This window comes from Vicugna pacos, chromosome 11 (assembly GCF_048564905.1).
Source record: "Vicugna pacos chromosome 11, VicPac4, whole genome shotgun sequence".
Classification (NCBI taxonomy): Eukaryota; Metazoa; Chordata; class Mammalia; order Artiodactyla; family Camelidae; genus Vicugna; species Vicugna pacos.
In genome coordinates this window covers 58,856,851-58,881,456 of record NC_132997.1, presented here as the reverse complement: position 1 = coordinate 58,881,456, position 24,606 = coordinate 58,856,851, and the positions used below count along the sequence as shown (strand labels likewise).

General features: G+C 43.2%; 1 protein-coding gene and 1 long non-coding RNA gene across 9 annotated transcripts in view; one reads left to right on the top strand and one right to left on the bottom strand.

The window, feature by feature from the left end:
• LOC116282448 (uncharacterized) overlaps positions 1-10,425 on the top strand; it is a 29,216-nt gene extending 18,791 nt beyond the window's left edge. Inside the window, exon 3 of the long non-coding RNA XR_012077446.1 lies at positions 10,256-10,425. This is a non-coding gene — a long non-coding RNA (uncharacterized lncRNA). The remainder of the gene's footprint in view (positions 1-10,255) is intronic.
• A 6,373-nt stretch (positions 10,426-16,798) lies between these two features.
• RHOBTB1 (Rho related BTB domain containing 1) overlaps positions 16,799-24,606 on the bottom strand; it is a 66,473-nt gene continuing 58,665 nt past the window's right edge. For all 8 annotated transcript variants that reach the window (XM_072971458.1, XM_015243408.3, XM_072971457.1 and 5 more), the window contains 3 exons: positions 20,503-20,591; positions 17,747-17,852; positions 16,799-17,230 (listed from right to left, as the gene is read on the bottom strand). In XM_072971458.1, coding sequence (XP_072827559.1) covers positions 17,061-17,230; positions 17,747-17,852; positions 20,503-20,591 — 365 coding nt within the window. In that variant the 3' untranslated portion in view covers positions 16,799-17,060. The remainder of the gene's footprint in view (positions 17,231-17,746; positions 17,853-20,502; positions 20,592-24,606) is intronic.

The window sequence follows — 24,606 nt, the reverse complement described above, 5'->3', positions numbered from 1 at the left end:
CAAGGGCCAAAGAGATCCAGCAGTTTACTTTGCTAAGGAAATGAAGAAAACCCATGTTAACTGTTAATCCATGTTAAATGATGTTGGTCCGAAGCTGTTGGTAATCAGAGGGCGCTACCATTGCTGGGTGTCTGTCTGTGCCGAGCTCTGCAGCAGGTGCTCTTGTGGTTTGTAGCATTTAGTTTGTGTACTAGCCCAGAGTCAAATGAGGAATCAGAGGCTTGGAGAGATTGGTCACTTCTCTAGTGACAGGGCTGGTGTCTGAACTTGTGTGTCTGGTTGCAAAGCCCACCCTCTTCCCACCACGCCATGATTTTATTCTGAGTCAATAGAGCCCAGTGAGGCCTGCCCATTCAGAAGGCTTAATGTCCTCCATGGAATCCATTTTTACAAATACTACTTGAGTATTTCTACAGCTCGGAACTGGCCAGAGTAGAATTTGGCAGGTAACCTTTGGAGTCTAATTACCCAGCGCGAGGGGAGGGCTGAGGCAGCCCCTCAGGGAAGAGGCCTCCATTTGCTCTTCCCCCCTTCCCCGGCTTGGGCTTCATCTCAGAGCTGCATGGTTTCCAAGACAGTGTGGCTCAGAAACCCGATGCCCTGCATGGCCTAGCCCAGCCAGATGCCCAGCCCAGGGTAGGATCCTTTCACATAAATAAATGAGAACATCTTATATATGGTGTGCAAATGACTCCACAAAATCAATTCTGCGCCTCTGGCAGCAAAGTTCTGGGCATTAGGAATATTGGGAGAGTTCATGAATAACGGAGATCACACTAAATGGCAAGAGAGAGAAACATGGTTTGGCGAACAAGTGCTGTCTAGGTGGAGATGGCACATTCCACAGTACAAACAAACTTGGGCACAGACCCTTCCTGAGAGGATTGTGAGAGGGGGAGGAGCCCCAGGGACAACTGATGAAGGTGCTTTTGTACTGGCAGGGGTGGTACTTGCTCCCCCGCGGGACCCGTGGAGCATCCCTAGGAGCTGCTACTGGAAGCAGGTCTCGGAGATCCCAGTGACTAAACGGGCTCACAGGGAAAACGATAGGGAAGCAAACTTATGCTTCATGTGAGAGAGATCTTTTCAGCGGCTAGAGCTGCCCAGAGATAGAGTGGGCCACCGTAGAGAGCAGTGTGTTCAGAATTATTTAAGGAGCAACCACGCATAGATCACTTCGGAAGCCTGGAGGAGTTTCTCCTGTAAACTCAAAGTCCCTCCCTTGTGGGTTTCAAGAGGCAGCATTAGCTCCGAAGTCCACGTTGGAAAGATTCGTTCCACCTGTAGAAGTCTCCTGGGTTATCTCTGGGAGTCCCCATGTGTTTCACACATACTCAAACCAGCCCTCCTCTGGTCATTTGAATGGCCCTGCTTGTCAATGTCACCTGCCTATGAGTTGCTTGAGGAAGGCACCTAATGCCCATCATTGCTCCATTCCATGACATGCAGCTGACTGCCAGATGCATTATGTACCAAGTGCCCTGTATTCCCAAAGAATGGGGAGAAGGCAGTAGGGTGCTAGTAAATGGTTAATAACTGGCTCTCTGAAAAAAAGGTTTCTGATTTCTAGTGTTTTCCACTTCCTGTGGTATAAATACTTCCACCATTGTTGATAGCAAGCTATCAACTTATTGTCAACTGGTTTGCAGAAGTTCCTGAGAAATTACATTTGATTCTCCTAAACAGTGCAGGTCAGCCCCAGTGCGTGTTGGAAGGAAGTTTCCATTTCTGTCTGTCATTCAGAGTCCCTGCTTCTTGTGAGCAGAATGCATTATGAAAGTGGCTTCTTGGTTTCTGCCTATAGGACCCTCTTCCCCAGGGGACCAGACCAAAGTTCATGGGGTGGGCTTGGGGACTCTGTGCCTACCTTCCTACTTTCTCCTCCTCATGACACAGTATTTCCCTGGCTCTGGGCACCGTTTCAGGAGAGACCTTCCTACCTGTGCTAGTAGTCACCTTGTGGAGTCTCCAGATCAGGATCCTCCTCCAATCTGTTTCAGTTCAGCTGGTTCTGCAAAGTGGCTGATCATCAGAATTTCATGGAGAGCCTTAAAAATGTAGAATCCTGTGCTGCTCCTTCCTCTAGAGATTTGGTAGATAAAGTGTAGGGCCTGGAAATCTGTAATTTTCCGAAGTTCTCTGAGAGATTCTTATGATGGGACATGTTTGTGAGTCACCATGTATGACTGCTTTGGGAAGGGAGTTAGAGAGTAACTTTTAATAGCCTTCCTAGAAGACTCAAAGCCATTAAATCTGCTTCCCAGTAGGGGTGATGTCTTAAGTGAAGCATGATATCACTTATATGTGGAATCTAAAAAAAATGACACAAATAAACTCATTTACAAAACAGAAGCAGACTCAGACATAGAAAACAAACTTATGGTTACCGGGGGGAAAAGGGGTGGGGAAGGATAAATTGGGGGTTTGAGCTTTGCATATCCTTACTACCATATATAAATTAGATAAACAACAAGATTCTACTGTATAGTATAGGGAACTATATTCAGTATTTTCTAATAACCTATAATGAAAAAGAAAATGGAAAGGAATATATATAACTGAAACTATGCTGTATACCAGAAATTAACACAACACTGTAAACTGACTACATTTCAATTGAAAAAAAAAAAAGAAATGAAGCAGTGAATCCAAGGGGTAAGACTGTGCCTTCCTTCTGACTGTAGCAGCGCAGGTTTGGAAAGCCAGTGGTCCACATACCACAGTCCCATGAGAGCTGCTGAGCAGGTGAGTGACAGGTGCTTACGTTACATAGCTCAGAAACATGTATTCTTAATGACCATCACCCAGGGCCACTGGGCTGTGGCTAGGCTGTTCCTCAAGCTCTGCTCACCCTGCCCTCCTCCCTCGTTCTTTCTCCCCGCGTCTTCCTCTACATCTTGGATGCCTTGTGTACTGGGTTTCTCTAGGGGGCAGAGGAACTTCCTTCTCAGCCTGGCCTAAGAGACAGTGATCTCAGAGAAAGGGCAAAAGAATTAAAGTGGCTGTAGTGGGAAGAGACTGGGGTGAGGGGGAGTCTGAAACATTTCAGAGTCCTCACCCAAAGTGATAACCCAGGCCTCAGGGCCTGCTGTGAGCAAGGAGGATTAGAACAGCAAGGCTGTTGATAGGAAGAAGGCTTAGGGCCGGGGGTGGGGATAAATCATCACTGGAACCTGAGTAAGACTCTTGGACAAGCCATCTGTCTTGCAGTGTGACCCTCAGGCCCTGTGTCTCTGATCTGTCCTTCTCTGAACTCCAGCACGTTCTATGCCGTGCACACCGGCATTGGTTACCTATGATTGCCTACCGGGTTCATGCTGATGCCTCCTGGAAGACTAATGGTCAGTTTACATGACCTCGAAGTTCCCTTCCATCCTCCTAATTTCCAAATTTGAGGAAATAGGTTTTCTATGTTGTTGTCTCACCCAATGAGGTGTCTTCCAAATGGGTTACCAGAGGAATACTGGCCCCCTATTCCAGAGAACAAAGGTGCAGCCATAGAGCCCACATCTGCCAGACTCAGGGCTCATCTGTTACCTATACCTGCAGATTACAGCTCTAGTGAACTTTGGATGACTTCAGAATCCCATGACAGGTTGAACTTGAGATAGAAAGGAGATGCACGTTTCATTCAAAGGATCCTGGAACCTAACACCTGGTTCCGTGCACACAGTGATAAGAGGGCTTTGTGGGAGTGAAAGACAGTCTGCAGACATGGCCTCAGTAGGGAGCAGGAGGGTTATGGGCAGTAGGAGGGAGTTCAGGTGGACGGCATATGGAAATACCTGAGAGTGAGGCCAAAGAAACAGGCTGTACCCATAGTAGCTTACACTAACTCCCTGTGGCCTGGGCTAAGTCACGTATGTTCTCTGGCCCTCAGGATTGTCTTAGATACAATTTTGATTTTATACAGTTGAAACTATCAGTTTCTTTTATTTCCTGAAGATTTGAATCAGAGTCATAGATGTCATCCCACTCTCAAGAAGTTCACCCACAGTGGTGGATTAGTTCTCTGGTTGTATTTGTTTTATTTTATTTTATTTTGTTTATTTATATTTTTATTGAAGTATAGTCAGTTACAAGATGTCAATTTCTGTTATACAGCATAATGTTTCAGTCATTAATCTGTTTTATTTTTACACTGAGATCTCTAAAGTTAAAAATGATGTGAAAGTATGAAAGTATTTTATTTTTTCTTTGCAAATGGCTATCCAGTTGTCCCAACACCTGGATTTATTAAGAATTATCTATCCTTCCCAGTCACAGAAAGTACAACTTTAATTATAGGATGAATGTACTCTGCACGTGTTTATTTCTAGACTTTCTATTCTATTTCCATGTTTGTTCTTGTGTTGGGATTAACTATAATAATTGTAAAGCCTCCTTACAGATTTTAATATCAAACAGAGCTATTCATCTCCTATTTTTTTCTTCTTGTTTTTAGAGCTTTCATAATATTTTAGTCCTTTGGGCTGCTATAACATAGACTGGATGACTTAAAAACAACAGAAATTTATTTTACAGTTCTGGAGGCTGGGAAGTCCAAGATTAAGGCACCATCAGATTCTGTGTCTGGTGAGAGCCTGCTGCATGGTTCATGGATGGCTATCTTTTCCCTGTGTCCTCATGTGGCAGAAGGAGTGGGGGAACTCTCTCAGGTCCCTTTTATGAGGGCACTAACCCCATTCATGAGGACTCCACCCTCATGACCTAACCACCTCCCAAATGCCCCACCTCCTAATACCATCACCCTTGGGGGTTAAGTTTCAACATACGAATTTGGCAGGTGGGCACAAACACTCAGTCTATAGCACATGGCTATTGTTATCTGTCTCTAAGAACTTTAGGATAAATTCATCTAACTCTAATAAGGAGATAAGTAAATAAACAAACAAATGAAAGGTGCAAATGATACACTGAAGTCGGTTAAAAATCTCTGCTCTGGTTCCAAGTGTGGAAACTTGGTGAATTATTTAGCCTCTCTGGGTGTGTTTTCTCATTTGTAAAACAAATAGGAAGATATACAGCAAAGCACTGCAGAGTAGATTTAGGGATCAGATGGACCGGGGTCCTGCTCCTGCCTTGACCACTCAGTAACATTGTGACCTTGGGTAAATGACTTATCCTCCCTGAGTCCCTCCCTCCTCACCTAGAAACAGGGTTAACAGTAGAGCTGATGCGATAGAATTTTTGTTGGGGAAGCACGGGCTCTTCATGAGTGGAAAGAAAAAGACAGTTGTGTGCTGGAGGAGCCATTTAGTCACCTCTTCCTGTTTCTAGGTTCTAACCCATGGGAAAAAAAATACAAGCAGTCAGACGGTGATTAGTGTTAGCTACATGGTGTTAAGTGCCCCCAAATCCTGAATTTCCCAGTTTCTTGATGGAGCTGGATTGGAGTCCAAGTGAGGGCCTCTTGCTGCTTCTCAAACCCAAGCCTTAGTCCCTGCCTGTGGGGAGCACTAGGTGCATGTGGGCCCAGGGCTCTCTTAGCCAGCGAACTTCAGGGAGCACCAGAGCCTGCTCACACATCCATTGCTGGCAGAGAAAGGAAGGCCCTTGGGAGAAGAGTGACCTTCATGCTCTCTCTTGAAGTCCTGACCCTGGGGTTCTCTCTGTTGGGGCAAGGAATATAAGACAGCCCTGGCCCTTTCTGCACTGCCTTGAGGCAGGAGAGAGCGAGACTGGGCCACCCTGTCCAACCAGGGTTGAGTGTCATACTCCCACCAACCAGGTCGCCTGTGCCCTGTAGGGGAGGAGCCAGTAGGGAGTAGAGGGAGGCTCTTAGAGTTTCGCTCCGAGACTCCCCCATGGTGGAGAGGGGTGTGAAAAATCTGTTGAAACACAGACAGGGGTCTGAGGGTTCCCTTCTGAAATGATTGTGCCTGTGGTGATGAAAACAATAAGTCTACTCTTGTAAAGAGCTTGGGTTCAGGGTATTTGCAAGTTTGGCAAGTGGCTGGCTCCAGTAAACCCATTGGATGAAGAGTGTTTCCTGTCTCAGACATCATCTGCCATGTTTCCACTCACTTTGAATGATTTGAGTATCAGTTCTTGTTGAAGTTTGTGAAAGCCAAGGGCAGAACAGCTGGAGTTTATAGTGCCAGATGTCCAGGAATACATAATAAGTTAGTGATTTTGATAGAAAGAAACAGGACGTCTGTTTTTGGAGAGGTTACCCTGGGTGAAGGGGAGTTTTTCCTTCTCAACACTCCATCCCCTGGCCCTCATCACTGCCCTGGGGCTTCCTAACTGGTGGCCCTGCTGGTGGTGTCTTCACCCTTCACTCCCTCTGCACGTGCATCCAGCCTCCCCAGAACCAGAGACAAGGAGCAGCCAGAGAGTGGCTGGGGTTGCAGCCAGACCAGAGGGCTGTTTGAAGGTAGAACAATGAGTTTTCCTAGGAATTCTCAAGAGACACTTTTCAGAAAAGGAGCCACGTAGAAGGCTGAATCGCTGCTTCTTTGCTCCGATGGTAAAACTGACAAGTGAGCAGTGATGTGGGTAAATTACTGAATTACCAGTCTGAATTCTTTTCAACCCTTGACTGGTATGGTTGCTCCTCTGGGCCTCCTCGAAATGGTTTGTACAAATGGATAGAAACTTGAAGAGTTTTCTGTGGTAGGATATCCAAGGAGAAAGAGGGCTGTTGCTTGAAACTTTATGGTCCTGGGGCGGGTCCTTGAATTGAGGAGTGAGTCAGGCAGATAACAGGGGAAAGAGCATCTGATGGCTGAGGGAACAGCATGTACAAAGACCACAGGACAAGAACACAGCCCATTATAGGCTCGTCAAGAAGACCTGCTTGACTGGAGCACAGCAGACAAGGGGAGGAGTGGCTGGGGGAAGTGGTCAGGAAGGGAGTCAGGACAACCAGATGGACAGTAGTTCTAAACTTCCGTGCACATTAGAATCACCCAGAATGCTTTAAAGACACAGATACCCTGGCACCATCCGCTTGGTAATTTGTAGTGACTTTTACTGAAAAGACTTATTGCTGCTATTGTTGTTGATGAAATATTTGTGTTTTGGATTTTTATTGAACTAAAGGCCATTAGCTCAAGAAGTTCAGACCTTCTTTGGAGAATTTGTGTGAGGATAAATGGAGGACATGTCCTTTAAAGAGGTGGTTTCTTTCCTGGGAGATTCAGTAGGAAAACAGCTGAGACTCATGGGGGTCAGTAATCTTCAGATGTTAAAGCTGTTGAAATCGAGTGGCTGCCCCCCTTGAGGAGGTAGCTAACCATCTAGATGATCAAAAGCTTGGTTGAGGCGGGTAGAGTTCCCATGAGTTAAGTGAACAAGGGTTAATGTAGAAATCAGGCAAGGAAGGTCAGAGAGCAGTCCTGGCAGTAGTTTTTCATGCAAAAGAAGATGTCAAATAATAAAGCACTTGGTGGCAGAGCTTTTCTTCCTTGCTCTGAGCCCTAACTTCACCTCAGCCTCTCCTTTTCTCCCTTTGGGTATAGAATATCTTTCAGTGTCTCTCTCTTTCTTCTCTTTCCTCCAATCAAAAACCAGCTCCAGGAAACTAGTGAACTCTAAGCTACTATGGCAGAATACAGCAACAGTATCTACCATTCCACATGTTTTTACAACTTGACCTTGACATTCCTCCCAATGAGTGGTAAAGTCTGTGTCCTCTCCCCTTGAATTTGGCTGAACCTTTTGACTGCCTCAAATAATAAAGTATGGTAGGAGTGACACTATGTGACTCCTGACGCTGGATGAGAAATATGCCGTGTACTTTCACCTTTTTCTCTGGACACTCTTGGAGCCGAGCTGCCATTCTGTAAGAAAAGTGGAGACCTATAGAGATGTTCTAGTCAACAGCCCCACTGTTGAGTGATGGAGGTCTCATCCAAGAGTCAGCATTAACCACCAAATATGTGAGGGTAGACACTTCCAGATGATTCCAGTCCCTAGCCATTAGTCAACCCTGCCCTCCAATTCTTGGCTGAGGCCCCAAACATTGGGAAGCAGAGACAAACTGGCCCTGCTGTGTCTTCTCTAAATTTCTAACTCATTTTACCTCCTGGAGAAGATTTCCCTGACCACCTTTGTCTATAATGGTATTCTTGAATTTCCTCTTCTTTTTCCCTACATAGCAATTACTTGGTAAAAATACCTATTTGTTTGTTGGTTTTCATTGTATGCCTCCCACAATGGAATGTGAACTCCATAATGATAGGGACATTCGTACTTAGAAAAGTGACTGCACATATTAAGCAAGTATTTGTGCAGTCAATATTTGTGGCATGAATAAAACTTGACAATTGTGCTACCAGTTCATTCTTCCAGAGTCTTTGCCCTGGAGCCTGGATTATGCCTCAGAGTAACTCAGAACATAGTCATGCTTTGCTAATCTGAGTATAGTTTTAGCATGTTAATTTATTGTCTTATTGTTGGCATTATTTGGATGTATTCAACCAGATACTAGGTGCTTGCCAGGGTCATAGACTGGGTTTCATAGTATTTTTGGCACATAGTAGAAGTTCAAAAAGTCCTAGATGAATTGAAATAATTTGTGATAAGCTTTAGATCAGCCCTTTGGCAAGGAAGAAGGAGGACTAAATCAACATACAATCATGAGGCTTCCCAAGGTAAGGCACAGATGATTTGCAACACAGCAGTAGGGAGTATCCAAGACTGAATGAAATGAAGCTACCTCCTGGCAAAATACAGTAGTTCTGATGTAGAGATTTTTGGATGGCAAGGTGTTCAGTAGAAACCTCTGTAGGGTTTGAAAAGTGGACCTTTTTCACCTCTCCCACCACACATCATCCAGACCTTCGTTTGCATCATCTATCTGGATATCTGGATATGGTATGATGTTGGTCAAATGGAATTTCTACAGGGCCAGGCATAGAAGTGGGGGTCAGGTTTGGGGTGAGGGAGAAGGTGGGAGGGGAAAGTGATGGCTCTAATGCATTCCTTCAGACTTGAGAATCAAAGGACCCTCTTAACAGATTTTGCTGGGGATGGGTGGTCTGTTTTAGGAGAAATGAGATCTGGAGTGATCTTCAACCTGGAAGGCCCTGACTTCCTGGGTGGATTTGGCTTAAGTGTTTTCATGGCTGCCATCTGAGGGCCTCACTCATATCAGGTGTTTCTCAGATAGGGGAAATATACCCTAATTGGTTATGAGTGCAGTCATTTCTGCTTTAGGGCATACATAGTCAAGAACATCCCCGTTGAAAGGGAGAGATGAACGCCATTTTTGGAAAGAGCTAGTTTCAGCAAAGATTATCATCACACATAGAGATATCATTCACCCCGATTACCAGTATATCCATCAATCAGAAATAACCCAAACTCTGAAAAGGAAACAAAAAGATATGCCATTGGGAAGAGCTCAGATATTTACTCCCCACACCCTCCTGTAGCAAGTTGCAAGAAGATGTATGGATCAGTGAAACCATAGTCATCCCCACAGAATTGTCTGACTAAAACCAGAAAAATGATCCAAGGGGAGATACTGCCCTATGACTGCTGCTGGCAGGGTTCCTTAGCATTTGGGCAATTGGAGGAATGTTTCGCTAATTTATTAACACTAGGAATCTGGTCTAGATTCCAGTGGTTAGGCTCTGAGCAACGACTTTGCTTTTGGTCCTTTGGTTAGCTCAATAAAAATCAGGCAGTGAATGCTATGTAAATCAAGCAGTTGGTATTGAAATAAAAGTTTTAAGAGTCTTAAAATCTTTAGACTTTGATCCTTGCTCCTGGACTGAATCTGTATGCATGTGTAGGGAGATGGTGGGGGTATTGAGTGAGAATCGGAATTGTCATCCTGGGCTTTTTTCAGAAATTGTTGTAAATCTATAAATGCTGTGTGGCAGAAATTTGTTTAGGTTCAAGTAAATCATTATTAAATTTGTTTTGCACCATCTAGGGGAAATTCAATGATGTCCTTTCAGATACAGTCTTATGTAAGTGTTGGGGAAGAATGATTATGTTTGAGATTCTGTGATTTTGAAAAGTTAATCAAAATAAATTTGTCTTTTGATCTTCTTGAAATTAATTTCAGAACCTTCCTGACAAGAAAGCAAAAGAGGTTGCAATGTTTCATCCATATTTACTCATTAGCACCCAAAACTTCCATCAGGGTGCCCCATCAAATCATCCAGGTTGTTCTCAGAATTTCAAAATAGAGGCTAGTAGATAGTCAACCTCTGCTCCTCCCAGATGCTCTGGGGTCCTTTCCACTTTTCTGGGCATCCCTCCCCAGCTTTTATGTTCTTCTGTTTACCTTTAACAGCCCCCATCTGTGACTCTTCTTGGAGGATTTCCTACATGCTACTGGAGCGACTTTCTTCATCTTGCCAAAGCAGGCCTAAAATACCCAGGAGTTTGCACTTTTCCCTTCCCATCCTCTGCCAAGAGCACTGAGCTTTGGACTATCTGTGCAAGACTATAAAAGCCAACTCTGAGGTATAGGTTCTTCTCCAGGATGTGGCTTGAGACCAGGCTGAGTGTGGGACTGCCTGAAACCATGCCCCTGCTTGGCTTCTTACCTTCCTGCTTCCTGAGCCCTCCCTTTTTGGTCTCACCTAAGGGCACTTCCTCACCTGCCTGTGAACCTTCATTTCAGGGTCGGCTTCTGGGGAACCCATTACCTTTTTCACCCATACTAGTGAGAATTAAATGAGGTAAATGCATGTAAAGCACTTATTGTCTGGCCACCATATATATTCAAAATGTTAAATATTACTATCGTGGTCCTCATGTCTTTGTTTTGGACTTTGGTCAATTGGTGCCAAGCTTGGAACATCAATCCATCCAGTTGGGCGCAGTGAGGCAACACTGAATCAGACTGAAAGAGCATGTGAACGTGCATCTTAACGTCCCAAGGCCTCACTAGCCTGGCTATCCATGCAAATGTAAACAGAATAGGAGCAGGGATAGCCAGCAGTACAGAAGTTGCTGGGGAGAGAGTCCACCTTATTATTATTTAAAAAAAATTGGTAAGTCTGTTTCCCTGTGTTGGAAATTTCAAATGTTTGGCCATTTACTGTGACTGCTTCCTTTTTTTTTTTTTAGCATATTTTAATTACTTACCTTTTAATAAATATTGTATTTTTAGAAGAGGTTAATTTGGAGAATTCCTGGTTATACAGTCAGCTTTTAACACTTGTGGACTCAGAATATGGTTTCATTTCAAAATGACTTTGAGATGGTTCAGAAATTAGTTGAGCTCTCTTTGGGTGCTGTATGTATCTTTCATTCTTTCATTTAAGACTACTTACTTTTAAAGAATTCTTTCAGATACACAGATTGAAAGATATCTTAGTGGTGATCATGGGGTCCACGCATCCCAGTGAGAGTGAGGCTGGCGGTGGAAATCACAGTGGTCTGAACACCCTCCATTTAATGAATTAGGTGGTGTTGCCCTGTGCTTTACCACCCAGAGTGGAAAACTAAGAGAAAGGGAAATTTTATATTCATACTGATATGATTCTGTAGAACGAGTCATAAAGAATCTGAAAGACACTTTGAACAATCCATAAAGTTTGTGTTGGAAGGTTATTTTTCCTTTAGACTTTATGTAGAAAATAACAAAATCAGAGACAACCTTCGATGCATATGCACAAGCTTTCTAGGGATTTTTTTTTTTTTGGCAGAAAATCAGAAATCTTAGTATTCAAGGGGCTTTTGAGAAGCCATCTTGTCCTCTTCCCTTTCATGAGGGTCAGATGCCAAGGCCAGATGGGTCTAACTCATTTCAATCGCTAACAACTTTCACTGTCAGGAAAGCCTCTTTAAGTTTCTCAGCAGGAAGTTGAGCTCAGTTTCTCTGTTAGGGGATAGTCAGTCTCTGGGCTGGGCCAGAGCCTTTCAGATTCTTTATAGCTCTTGAATTCTGTAGCATCATGTCAACTTAGTGCTGGGAGCAGAAAGGGACTTTCTCTCTGATTCCCATGTTCCCACATGTCCATCACTTCAGAAGGCTATGGTTCTATATGTCTAGAGTCAAACCTAGAATCCATCTTTAGATCTTGACCCCAGGGCATGAGCAGGGAGGTTCACTGTAGCGCCTGGGAATGGAATTGACTTGTGCTTCTACGGGCAGTGGAATGGGAGAGTGGAATGTGGCAGATGCTGTAACCAGAACGCTGAGCAGCCATGGGGAGCAGAGAGCTGGGTGCACATGTTACAACACGGCTTAGATGTCCAAGGCAGGGTGGAGTCTGAGAAGCAAATTTATTATGTAACACCATCTGTGCAATAACCACGCACACGAAACAACGCGGTGTAGAAGGACATCTGCACATTTTAAGACATGTATCGAACATATTACGGGAGTTGATATTATGGAAGAAGGAGAAAATAATAAAGAGAGGGCTTTGCAGACGGAAGATGAATGCAGAGCACTGAGGAGTCTGATTGACTAGACTCTGCTTCCAGTCTTCAAGAAAAATAGGGAAAAAATGACAGAGCAATTTAAAAAAAAAAGAAAGCAAACTCTAAGTGAATCAGAGTCTCAGCCAAATTTCACCTTAGGGTGGCCCATCCTTACTCCACAAAGAAAAGGGAGAAATGGTGAAGGGGACTGTCTTCTTTGAAAGAGCCATACTCTCCTCCATCCTCCCACCACCTGCTTTTTCTCTTTCCACAGCTCTTACTTTCTAATTCTTGAATCACTGTCATGAAGCACTAAGCAGCAAGGTTGGCCCTCGGTTTGAGAAATGTAGGAAAAGATCACATGGTTCTATTTTGTAATGTGCAATGTTGTCCCCCTCTCTTGGATTTCTTGCCTGGGGGTATTTGATGTGCTCACAGGTCCATTTATTGAGTGCTAACTAGTGCCAGGCACTGTGCCAAGTGCTTTTACCTAAATCATCTCATTTAATCTGCACCAAAGATTCAGTGAAAGCTGTTTCCTTTTTTTTTTTTTTTTAAGATGACTCAAGTTAGAGAGGTTATGTATCTTTTCAGACAACACTTAAGCTTAACATTCCATGGTATTATCGCTCCAGTTGGGACTACCATGGGTCATCAAACCAAAAGGATGTTTATTTTTATCAGATTGGGAAGGAACCAAAAAATGCCCAAACTTGGGTTGGCCTCCAAGCAGAGAGAAATGAACCAAGTTCTTTTCTCATTGATTGCCTGCAAAATCTAACTATGCTTGTCGTTGGGACTGACAATATATTCGGACTCAAATAATTTAAATACCCATTCTCTGGGGCCACATTTGGGAATCACCTGTTTTATCTACATGCTAGTGGAGATTCATGTCACTAAAATGTTCTGTTCCTGGAGAAATGGCAAGCATGGGAGTGAGTTGCTGGCAAGTCACTTCATGTCTCCTACTGTTGTTTCTAGCGTGTTCATGTCTGTGGATGCACAAATGTATGATGGATTTGTTTCTACCCAAGAGTTAATCTGCTCCCAAATTATTTCCATATTTTGTAGACTCTAGTCTGTAAAAGTCTAACTGATGAAGCACCTGCACGTGCACTCAGTGAAAAATCATGTGTCTAAATGGCTTAAGGAAAAATACCCAACTTAAAGGGACTATTAGCATAGGCTGAAATTTTCAAATGCAGCCAAAGGGAACAGCCTGGCTTCTCCTTTTACAAGTCACCAGTGTGGCCACACCACTGCCTTTCTGTGTTGCATATATCACCTGCCTCCTAATTGGAAATTCAAGAGAGCAAAGTCTTCATCTGAAAGTAAATTAGGTCATGAGATAGGGAATAATCTCACAAATTAGCACTTTGGAAGAAAGACAGTCCATCCATGGCTCATAGTGTTAAATTCAACTTCCATGGCTCTGATCAGTGGCCCTTCTCCCTCTTTTTCTTTTTTTAAAATTATCTTTAGCCCCCCACCCCTCGCTTCCTTCTGTTGCTTCTTGATTATTACACACATGCTCATACACACACAACACAAACATTCTCCCTGGCTTTTAACTCGACATCTTTTATGCAATAGTCACATTCTTCTAGAAAAGAGGAATTAGTGCTGCTTGCCCACTAGCACCCAATTAGAGCATTCAGTTTAGGAAATACCATTATATATTTCCACAGGAAAAGGCCTGATACATCTTCGGCTTGCAGAATAGCATTCATTTCAGAAATGCTGCACTCAGAAGTTTCCAAATTCAGAATTCACTGTTTTTCCCTCTGGCTAGTAGAACTTATTCTACTTAGCCAGTGTCACAGTGATGAAAAACTGAATTTTGACAACTGATATACCATATAATGGAAGCAAGTGTGGGGAAAAAAAGTCTTAGAAGCATACGATTCTTGCTTTTGAATGTCTGTAATGAAAATAATTGAGTTACTTCTAGACCAGTAGAATTTGTGGTTTCTGTAATGCTGATAAAGGGTTGTTGAAATCCTCAATGGTTTGCCAGACATTGCCCTACGAGAAACTTAGACCAAGACTTTCTTCAGGTGAGACTGCACTGGAGGCAGTATGCAGAAGGTGCCTAATCTGGACCTCCCACCTTTAAAAGGTGTGCTGATGTGTTGGAAACTGCCTTCTTCCTGCAGTTATTATTTTCTTTTATAGTTGTCCACTCCTTTCCACAGGGAATTTTCCACTCAGAAAATCCCCCTTTGTGATCTCCGTGGAGACCCTTCTTCCCTCTGAGCTTGGGCAAACATTACACTACCTAGAAGTCCAGAAATTGTTTTCAAATTTTCCCAAAGGTTTTCTCAGATGTGCTTCTGAATAAAAGACTGATCTTCAGGAACCCACCACTGCATACGTTCACTTAACTGCTGGCAGAACTGCCCAAACGGAGATTATAATAAGTTCATTAGAGTAGTGATGTCATTTTTGTTTTTTCCGAAAATGTACCATGTCTAGTGACATAACGGTACTTGCCAAGAGCAGAGAGCCAGACCCCTCATGTACAGCATGGTGTTAGACTCTCTGCAGTACTGAAGACAAGGACAACAGTCATTCAAGCTGCCTTCTTCCTGGAGCACACGCAGCCCCCCGTGACCCAGCACTCTTCAAGTTTTTAAAAAGAAGTTAAAGTTATACACATGATAATGATGGTAGGCCTTAAAAAAAAAACTGGAGGCATTTTATAGCTAAACAATTTTATTGGCTTTTTGTGAAATAAAAAACAGAAAACAAACCACCATGGTTAAAGGCCGTAATCAGCAGCAACCAAATGAACCAGCCACTTGGTTACAGGAGCTGACAACAAACACTAGTGGATATTATTGCTTGTACCCCAGGTGCATTTACATGTCCATTACGTTTTGGCAAGATTACAATCAAATGGGAGCTTTGGTTGTGTAAATTCAACTCTGACTACTCGTCAGAAACTCAACTTCTACCATTTTTTGATGGGATATATGTCAATTCTTCCTGAGTCTTGACATCTATCCTAATCTTCTGTCTTCTTTCTCCTTCTATTAATGATTTACAACCTACTGACCAAAAATTAAAGCAGATGCATTTGCAGTCATCCATCCCTACTCAACTGCCCCCTCCTTTACCATGTGAGGGTGACACATTTCTGGGCCTCTCCAAACTCTTGTAACTGGTGTGTATCCACCACCTGGAATAAATGCCCATCTGTAATCTGGATAGATTTTCAAATGTTTTTGGCTGTCAACACTGGGCTCAATTGCCTCTTTTCCAACTTCTGAAAGCTAGAAAAAAAATCAACAGCCTTTAGCATCATTAAAATGACCTCCTGGTAGAATAAGCCCCAGCCTCCACCACACATCCCATGACAGGCATGGAGCTGTGGCCTTAAAACACTCTGTATGAGTGCTGTAACAGCTTCGTTTACAGAGAGGCGATGATTGGCTGCCTCGCCAAAGCTCCCCTGCTCAATACTTTCTATTTTAACACTGAAAACTCAGAAGACAAAGGGTCAGAACTAACTCACAATAGCACCATTTCCTAGACTCTTGGAATAAAATTCCTGTCTGCATTGGAGGATGCAGGGACCCTAGATGACCCAGCCTCCGGCTTTGTGCCTTCACAGGCCCCACTGCATTTCAGCAGGGGTGGGTGGTCTATCTTGGCCTACTTCTGCAGCGACATGAATTTTCCCTGGAAAGAGTTAAAAATACAGGTCTTACAAAGTGAAGTTGGCCGCAGGTGAGAGACCTGAGGAAGCCTTTTTCTGGTGGTGAGATGTGACAAGCCTGCAGACGCGGGGACAGAGTCCTGGGACCCTTTCCCTTGCCCATCTCGATTCAAGTCAGTAGAGAATCTGCGTGCAGAAACACGGCAGGATCCAGGACTCCCGAGAGACGGACATCCTCAAACAGCCATCCCAACACCCATCTCTGATGGTATCTCTTGTATTCAGGTCCATGAGTGAGTTTGCCCTGGATAATGCTGGGATGTAATAAGCCCTTCTAATGATTATAAAGATTATCCTCTTGAATCTAGATGTTTTAAACAACAGAAGATTTGATATCATTATATTTTACATGGCACATAGAACCATATAATTACTAGCACTTACACGGCAAATATTGTAAATACACATTCTTGGAGTTGACTTGGTAATTATACCAATGTTATTCGGCAGAACAAAGATTAAATGCTCTCTGGCTTGCACTTTGGGGAATTTCATTCCAACCCTTTACTTCACAACAAAAGGATAACCCACTAATTAAGTAATAATGCTCGGTGGTCACGTGGGTGAAGAGACTCACAGGGCGACTGCGTGGTTAATTTGTGGTCTGTAAAATAAAGCAATACACAGTATTTTCATTTCCAGCAAAATACAAGAGACCATATAAAAATATTTTCCAATTTGGAATTTGAAACAGGAAAGCTGGATTTTTTTTCCTTTGTATAAAAAGAAAGGAGATAACGGACTGAAGTTTATTAAGCCTTGTAACAAAAAATTATACATGTAAATTTAAGGAATGCAGTGAGCGTCAACTTCCCTTTTTGTCCAGGCTCATTGATGGTGAGCTTGTGCTTTGATCCCAACAAAGATAAATGCACAAAAGTGGAGGCAGATCAATGCCTGAAACCTGAACTACATCTTATCTCTAATAATAAGTAATTTTACAGTAGTGCCTTTAAAAGTGGTGTGTCAGATTACTGATTTTCTTCCCTCTTCCGCCTCAGGCGACTGCTGGAGATGAATTCCAGAAGCACCACTTCCGTCTTGAGTGATGTTTATTTAGTGCAATGTCTTCCTTCTCTCTTTCTCTTTTCACACGCTGGTAGTGGTCTTCTTCCTTCAGGTACCACACTGGGGGCCAGCGGTGCCGCTCAAAGTATTCCTGGTTGTCTGGTGAAGGAGAAAGGTGAAGATGATGATGCCTGCTGTTCACTGACCGCTTCTGTGTGCGAGGTTCTGTGCTTAGTGCTGCTCATACGTGATTATCCTGTACATCCTCTCAAAAACCCAACATGCAGGGACTACGAGTAGGACCCTTCGCAGATCGTGACACTAAAAGTTTTGGGAGGTAGAATTACTTGCCTAAAGTCAAGCAGCTGGACACACAGGGTCTGAACCCAGGACCCCCTGATTTCAGAGTCTAAGCTTGCTCCTAAGCATGCCTCCCTGAGCAAGGGTGAGCTAACCACCTCAGCTTGCTCTGCAGCAGGGCACCCGAATCCCCCCAACCACGAAGTTCTCTGAAGAGAATTCCCAACCTACAAGTCCCTGTGTCCCGTCACATGAATCTGTGACTGCCAGCCAGTCCCAACGAATTCTCCACGTTCCTTCTCAAGGGCAGTGAAGGCAAACCCTTCACAGTCAGAGGTGAGGAGAATTGGACACATGGGGACCGCACAGTCTCACCTGCAGATTTCGATTTGATTTCCTTGCGGAACTTGGAACACACGCTGTTGTAGTTGGTGCAGATGTGGTGCAAACACCAGGCAGCCAGCTGGTGGGCGTTGTGAAACTGCAGGGAAGTCACCAAAAGGGTGTCAGGCTCTATTGTCTAAAGTGATGCAACCAAGAAATAAAATGCCATCGCAGGGGTGAGAGAAATGGCCCAGAGGACTAATTCAGAAACCTCCTGTTCTGACGATAGTGTTTTGACTTTGACCATGGTTCTGATGCCAGCCGAGTAGTGTTTGGCACACTCCTCCCCTGCGCCCTGGGATAGGCACACTAAAAATAATCACTGTAGCAGATCAGGAGTCTGAAGTATACCTTGCCCCCTCCCTCCCCCCCCCCCCCCACCTGCCCTCTAGTGATAAGTGGCTGTGGCCTCTGGAAGGCACCAGCCAACAGTAGAATGTTGCGGTGTCATCTGTTTAAGGAAGCCTCCGCAACAGAATCCTCCGTGTCGCATGTCAGAGCTCAGCTTGCTGGGGCCGAAGATCTGAAAGAGGAGACTGAGGAATGTGTGACTGTCCTATACCTGTCCTTTGGTTACATAAGAAGAGCAGGCAGTGTGGGCAGGGTAGGAGGGATCCAAATACTCCATCCACCCTCTCCTTTCTGAGCACATGTTCAGGACCGTGGCAGCTGACTTGGCTGAGACTGAAAAAGACCTGATGCTCAAAAATCAATAGTCCACTCCCTGTTCCCTCCCCAAACTGGGCAGGTCTCCACATCCTTCACTTTCTGTCCATGCCCCTTTCAGGCATCCATCCTGCGGACTGTTGCTCTTGAAGTTTCTCTGATCAGGTGAACCCCTGAAACCTGCAGGGTGCTCCCTCTGGGGCCCACATCTCCACCCTGAACGAAGGCCAAGGAAATAGCCAAAGTCCTCAAAAACTAACTCAAGAAACTCTCTGCAAATCACAAGCCCAGCATCACAGAGAATTTTAGCAGGTGCTTTCAACTTCTCTTGATAGATTTCTTTCTGAAAATAAGATTAGAGCAGTGGTATTCTGGAGTTGGAGTTGGCTTGTACTTGCTCAAGAGAGGCAACTGGGTGCATTTCTTCCCTACTCTGAGTTTGGTGACTTCGTGTTGTTACAGTTAGCCAGGTAGGAATGTGCATGGAAACAGCAACAGGTCAGGGTCCCACCTGTCCCCAAGCTGATTGTTACTTAGTTACCAGTACAGCCTGGGGTTAGAGTCTAACGAATGAGCTGAGGTACGGGAGACACCACGCTACACCCTTCCTGCCCAGGCTTGTCAGAGCTTAGCAGCCATCATACTATTTCCTTGCAGGGTGTAGGTGTAGGTGGGGGCGGAGTCTGTGGTCAAAGCCAACAAACAGACACAACTGCAACTCATTGCCTCATGTGGACTGGCCCTCTATGAAATTCCAGGTCATTTTATTTTTCTCTAAGAGGAATACTTATTGGAGAGAGCACAATCACAAACTCTCCCCCAGGCCTCTTTCAAAAGACCTCAGATTCCAAATGTGGACAGTTTTGACAGGGCTTGGTGATTTTACTGCAATGGATGTCTGATGTCTGTTCTCAGTTTTGACTGTAACCTCTATTGGGCTGTTGCTCATACTGGATTTTAATAATCTATGCGTATGTGTTTTTTTCTCAGTTGCCCACAATCGCCCCAAGGGCAGAGCATCGACCGTTTGTATCTGTGTGTCCTCTTGTCTAGCGTGGTGTCTGGTTCACGGGGAAAATAACAAATACTAGTTGAATGTTAAGTCAGAATGAAGAGGTGGATGTGAAGTCCCGTCCCACCTTTCTCCCTTTTGAATCTGGGCCACCTCCCATGGCCACGGTTGGAATGGCTGGAGGAACACCTGCGAGAGGCCTCCCTCCTCTCCCTGAAACCGACTTCTCTCTCTTAACTGAGAAACACTGATTTAAAATGCCTGACCTAAGACTCCATAAACCACTGTCCTAAGGGAGACAGGGAACAAAGAAAGCCAACAGGCCGAAGAAAAGACAGAAGAATGTATTCCTAGTTCCTTCTGAGTGTAAACTCTGCCAGTAAGTCTGAGCCAGGGACAGGTAAACTCTGAATACCCTCTCCAGTGCACTTTTTGGAACATTCTCTCCCACTTGATTTTCCACATCATCTGTGAGGTTGCTAGGCTGTGAACTGCCAACCCTATTTCCTACAGATGAGGAAACTGAGGCAGAATTTAACTTTGTGCCTGAAGTAAGTTGTTCCGTGACAAAGCCGAAGCTAGATCTCAGACCCTCTCTGGAGGAAGAGGCAAGTGGGTATTGGGATTATGGAATCACAACATCAACAGTAACAAATACTGATTAAAAAACAAAAACAACCCCAGGAGAGCTACAACGAGATGTGGGGCATCACAGGACCTCCCGGAATTCTAGAAACTCTGATCTCAGCCAATATGTGTCTAAGAATTCAAAACAAGAGAGACAGAGCCTTCCCCTCCCTTGCCCCAAGCTGTTCTCCCACTTGTGAAGCTGGTGCCTTGGGGGATAATGGGGCTGGCGTGGGGGTGGGGTCCTTGTTTTTTCAAATGAAGCCCAGCAGGGTGAATGGTGCCTGAAATGTAAAACTCTCAGATCTTCTCATTGCACACAGGGGGCCTCTGTGACTCGGTGGTGACATCTTTATTTAGACAGATGTAACAGCAGTGTTTTATCAGCATTAAGTGAACTGGTTGAACACACTTAAAAGGTGAAAAGCAAATGGCTACAAACCTGGGCCAATTCCAAATAAGAGAGCACTTCCCCATCGATGCCCACGCCACTCATGGCAGCCTTGGTCAGCTCCTGAACGGCGTGCTGCTCTGGGGGAGAGAGGGAACAGGGGAGAGTTAATGCCTGGAGGGTCTGGTCTGGGACCCCCTAAGAGAGGAGGAAGTACGGGACAGCTCTCCAGCCATGCAGATTGAATCTAGGGCCCACTCTGATATGTGGCCTCTTAGCACATGGAGTTCTGGTCTCTAGCCATTGCACCAGTGACCCTGGGGACACTTGTTAGCCCTTCTGAAATGACCAGAGTCTGTAGACTTGCACTGTCCAGTATGGTGAGTACTGGCCACATCAGACTATTTAAACTTAATTAAAGTCAAATCAAATAAAAAAATTCAGGTCCTCAGCAATACTAGCCACATTTCAGTGCTCAGCAGCCCACGTGTATTGGATAAAAGTGAACACTCACCGTTTCCATCACTGCGGAAAGTTCTCTTGGAGAGTGCTGCTCTGGACAGTCCAGCACTTTCCTAGAATCCTCTAGACTCCGCACTATCTTCCTGCTGGACAGTTTCCCCACTCACATCACTCCAGTTCTCAATACTCTGACAGTGTAGGGATCGAGTAACAGGAATGAGTCCAAATGGGGAATTAAAACTGAAAGTGTACATCTGTCTCAACAGCAGCAGATGGGGGACATTATTGTTCAACCTCTTAGATTATAAAGATTGGAGGGAACTTCAGTCAGAAGTCACAAAAGTCTAGGCAGGAGGGCCATTTCTGCTTCAAAGCTGTGTTCAAGGCTTCTGAACTGAATTCAAATTATGGTTCCGAGACTGCGTTGTTGGCTGGCCTCTGGGATTGACGTGTGAGGGTACAATCTTGGCCCCGCATTTCTGGTTCCTTGACGTTGATATATATTTTTTTCTTTTTAAATTGAAGTACAGTCAGTTACAGTGTGTCCATTTCTGGTGTACAGCATGATATCCCAGTCATGCACATACATATATATTCATTTTCATATTCTTTTTCATTAAAGGTTGTTACAAGATATTGAACATAGTTCCCTGTGCTGTACAGCAGAAACTTTTTTAGAATCTATTTTTATATAAAGTGGCTAACATTTATAAATCTCAAACTCCCAAATTTATCTCTTCCCACCCCTTTTCCCAGTTAACCATAAGATTGTTTACTATGTCTGTGAGTCTGTTTTTGTAGATGAGTTCACAGTGTCCTCTTTCTTTCTTTCTTTCTTTTTTTAAGATTCCACATATGAGTGATATCATATGGTATTTTTCTTTCTCTTTCTGGCTACTTCACTTAGGATGACGATCTCCATGTTGCTGCAAATGGCATTATTTTATTCCTTTTTATGGCTGAGTAGTATTCCATTGTATAAATACACCACAACTTCTTTATCCAGTCATCTGTTGATGGACATTTAGGTTGCTTCCATGTCTTGGCTATTATATATAGTGCTGCTATGAACACTGGGGTGTATGTATCTTTTTAAATTAGAGTTCCCTCCAGATATATACCCAGAAGTGGGATTGCTGGATCATACAGTAAGCCTTTTTTTTATTTTTTTGAGCATTTATCATTCGTGGACTTTTGAATGATGGCCATTCTGACTGGTGTGAGGTGCTAACTCATTGTAATTTTGATTTGCATTTCTCTGATAATTAGTGATACTGAGCATTTTTTTCATTTGCCTATTGGTCGTTTCTATGTCTTCATTGGAGAATTGCTTGTTTAGGTCTTCTGCCCATTTTTGGACTGGGTTGTTTGTTTTTTTGTTATTAAGTTGTATGAGTTGTTTATATATTCTGGAAATTAAGCCTTTGTCAGTCTTATCATTTGCAAATATTTTCTCCCATTCCGTAGGTTGTCATTTTGTTTTGCTTATTGTTTCCTTTGTTGTGCAAAAGCTTATAAGTTTAATTAGGTCCCATTTGTTTATTTTTGCTCTTATTTCTATTTCCTAGGAGACTGCCCTAGCAGAACATTGCTAAGATTTATGTCAGAGAATGTTTTGCCTATGTTTTCTTCTAAGAGATTTATTGTGTCTTGTTTTGTATTTTTTAAGTCTTGAAGCCATTTTGAGTTTATTTTTGTGAACAGAGTGAGGGAGTATTCTAACTTCATTGATTTTCATGCTGCTGTCCAGTTTTCCCGACACCACTTGCTGAAGAGACTGTCCTTTTTCTGTTGTATATTCTTGCCTCTTTTGCTGAAGATTAATTGACCATAGGTCTGTGGGTTTATTTCTGGGCTCTCTGTTCTGTTCCATTGATCCATATGTCTGTTTTTATGCCAATACCATGCTATTTTGATGACTGTAGCTCTGTAATATTGTCTGAAGTCTGGGAGGGTTATTCCTCCAGCTTTGTTCTTTTTCTTCAATATTGCTTTGGCAATTCTGGGTCTTTTGTGATTTCATATAAATTTTAGGATTGGTTGTTCTAGTTCTGTGAATAATGTCCTGTAATTTGATAGGGATCGCATTAAATCTGTAGATTGCCTTGGGCAGTATGGTCATTTTGATATATTCTTTTTCATCTCTGGCACTGCATTTATGCTTCTAATCTAGTATACTATCCAACTCATGCTTACTTTCTGCTCTGGTTCTACATACTCGTCGGTCAGTATGTCTCTGTCTGGTCAATGTGGCATCTAGATATACATGGTTTCGTTCGCCAACACTTCCTTGTTGGATTGACAAACAAAAAACTGTTTGGAACTATATTTCCCAGAGGTCATTGGGTTTTGAATTTTAGGTAAGTGCAGTATTTCTTGGTATTCACTTAACACTTTGGCTTGCAACGCATTTTCACCCTAGAAACTGATTTTTTTTAATCACAATGTATTTTAAACACTATGTTCGAAACACTTACACGAAACAGCAAACACCATATAAATGAGTAAAGGAATCATCTTGGGAAGCTGTATATTAAATAATCATAACAGTTAATAATAGCATTTAATAAGAAAACATACATGGGAGTCTGTAATTCATACAAGAAGGTTTCTTTGGGTCGGTTTCTTTCATGGAGAAGTCAGTCCCATGTTTCCATCACCATACCTAATATCTATGCAAAAATGACATTACTTCAAGACTGATCATAAACCTTATTTAACAGATTTGGTTCCAAAATACTTTTGACTATTTAAAACAATCAAATTTATCTTCAAAGGGTAAATATTGTAAATACTGTAGATAGTCAAATGATTTGGGACTCTTCTGAAAAAAAGGAATTGTCTATTGAAGCCTCCTAGAGTTAGTATTTAAAAAGCAATAATACTCATTTGGCTCTATGACTCCAGGTGTATTGATTAAAGACAGTTACAAAAATTGAACAGCAATACTTCAACTTTGATCTCTTGCTATTCAACTGGTAGAGAAGGAAGGTAAGGAGGAATCTTTTATCTCCAGCTGGTTGATTGTAGTAGAAACCTGGAGTACAGAGAAATACATCTTTTTTTCTAAAGGCATTGCCAGAAAGTTGAGTGCAGATATGGCTGGTTGATTTGTTCATACACTGATTTTCACTTAACGATTCAATAATTTTTTATTGAGAGCCTAATAAGCTCAGGCACTGTTCTGTGTGTAGGGGACAAGCCAGTGAACAAAACAGGCACTATCTCTGCTTTCATGGTTAGTAGGAGTCAACTAAATGTAGCAGTAAACACCCGTATTGCTAACTGACACCTCTGGTGAATGAAACAAAAGGTCCAGATTCAAGAAGAGAGTATTTGAATGCATATATATTGTTTAGACCTGCTTCAGCTTACCAACTGAACAAATGTAGAAATGATGCATAAGATTTTGTGAAGTGAAGCCAAATTTCCTTTTTTCCCTTTTTCCCAAAATGATCTTGACAATTTCGGAACATTTTCTAAAATAGCTTTAAGAAAACCACTTACATAATGCTTACTAGGTGCCAGACACTGTTCTAAGGACTTTGTATATATAATGCACACATCTTACTTAGTCTTCATAACAGCTCTATTGTAGAATAATAATATCCCCATTTTGAAGAGAGAGAAAGCTGAGACACAGAACGGTTAAGTCAAGTATGAAGTCATCCAGCCAGTAAAAGGTGGAGTCAG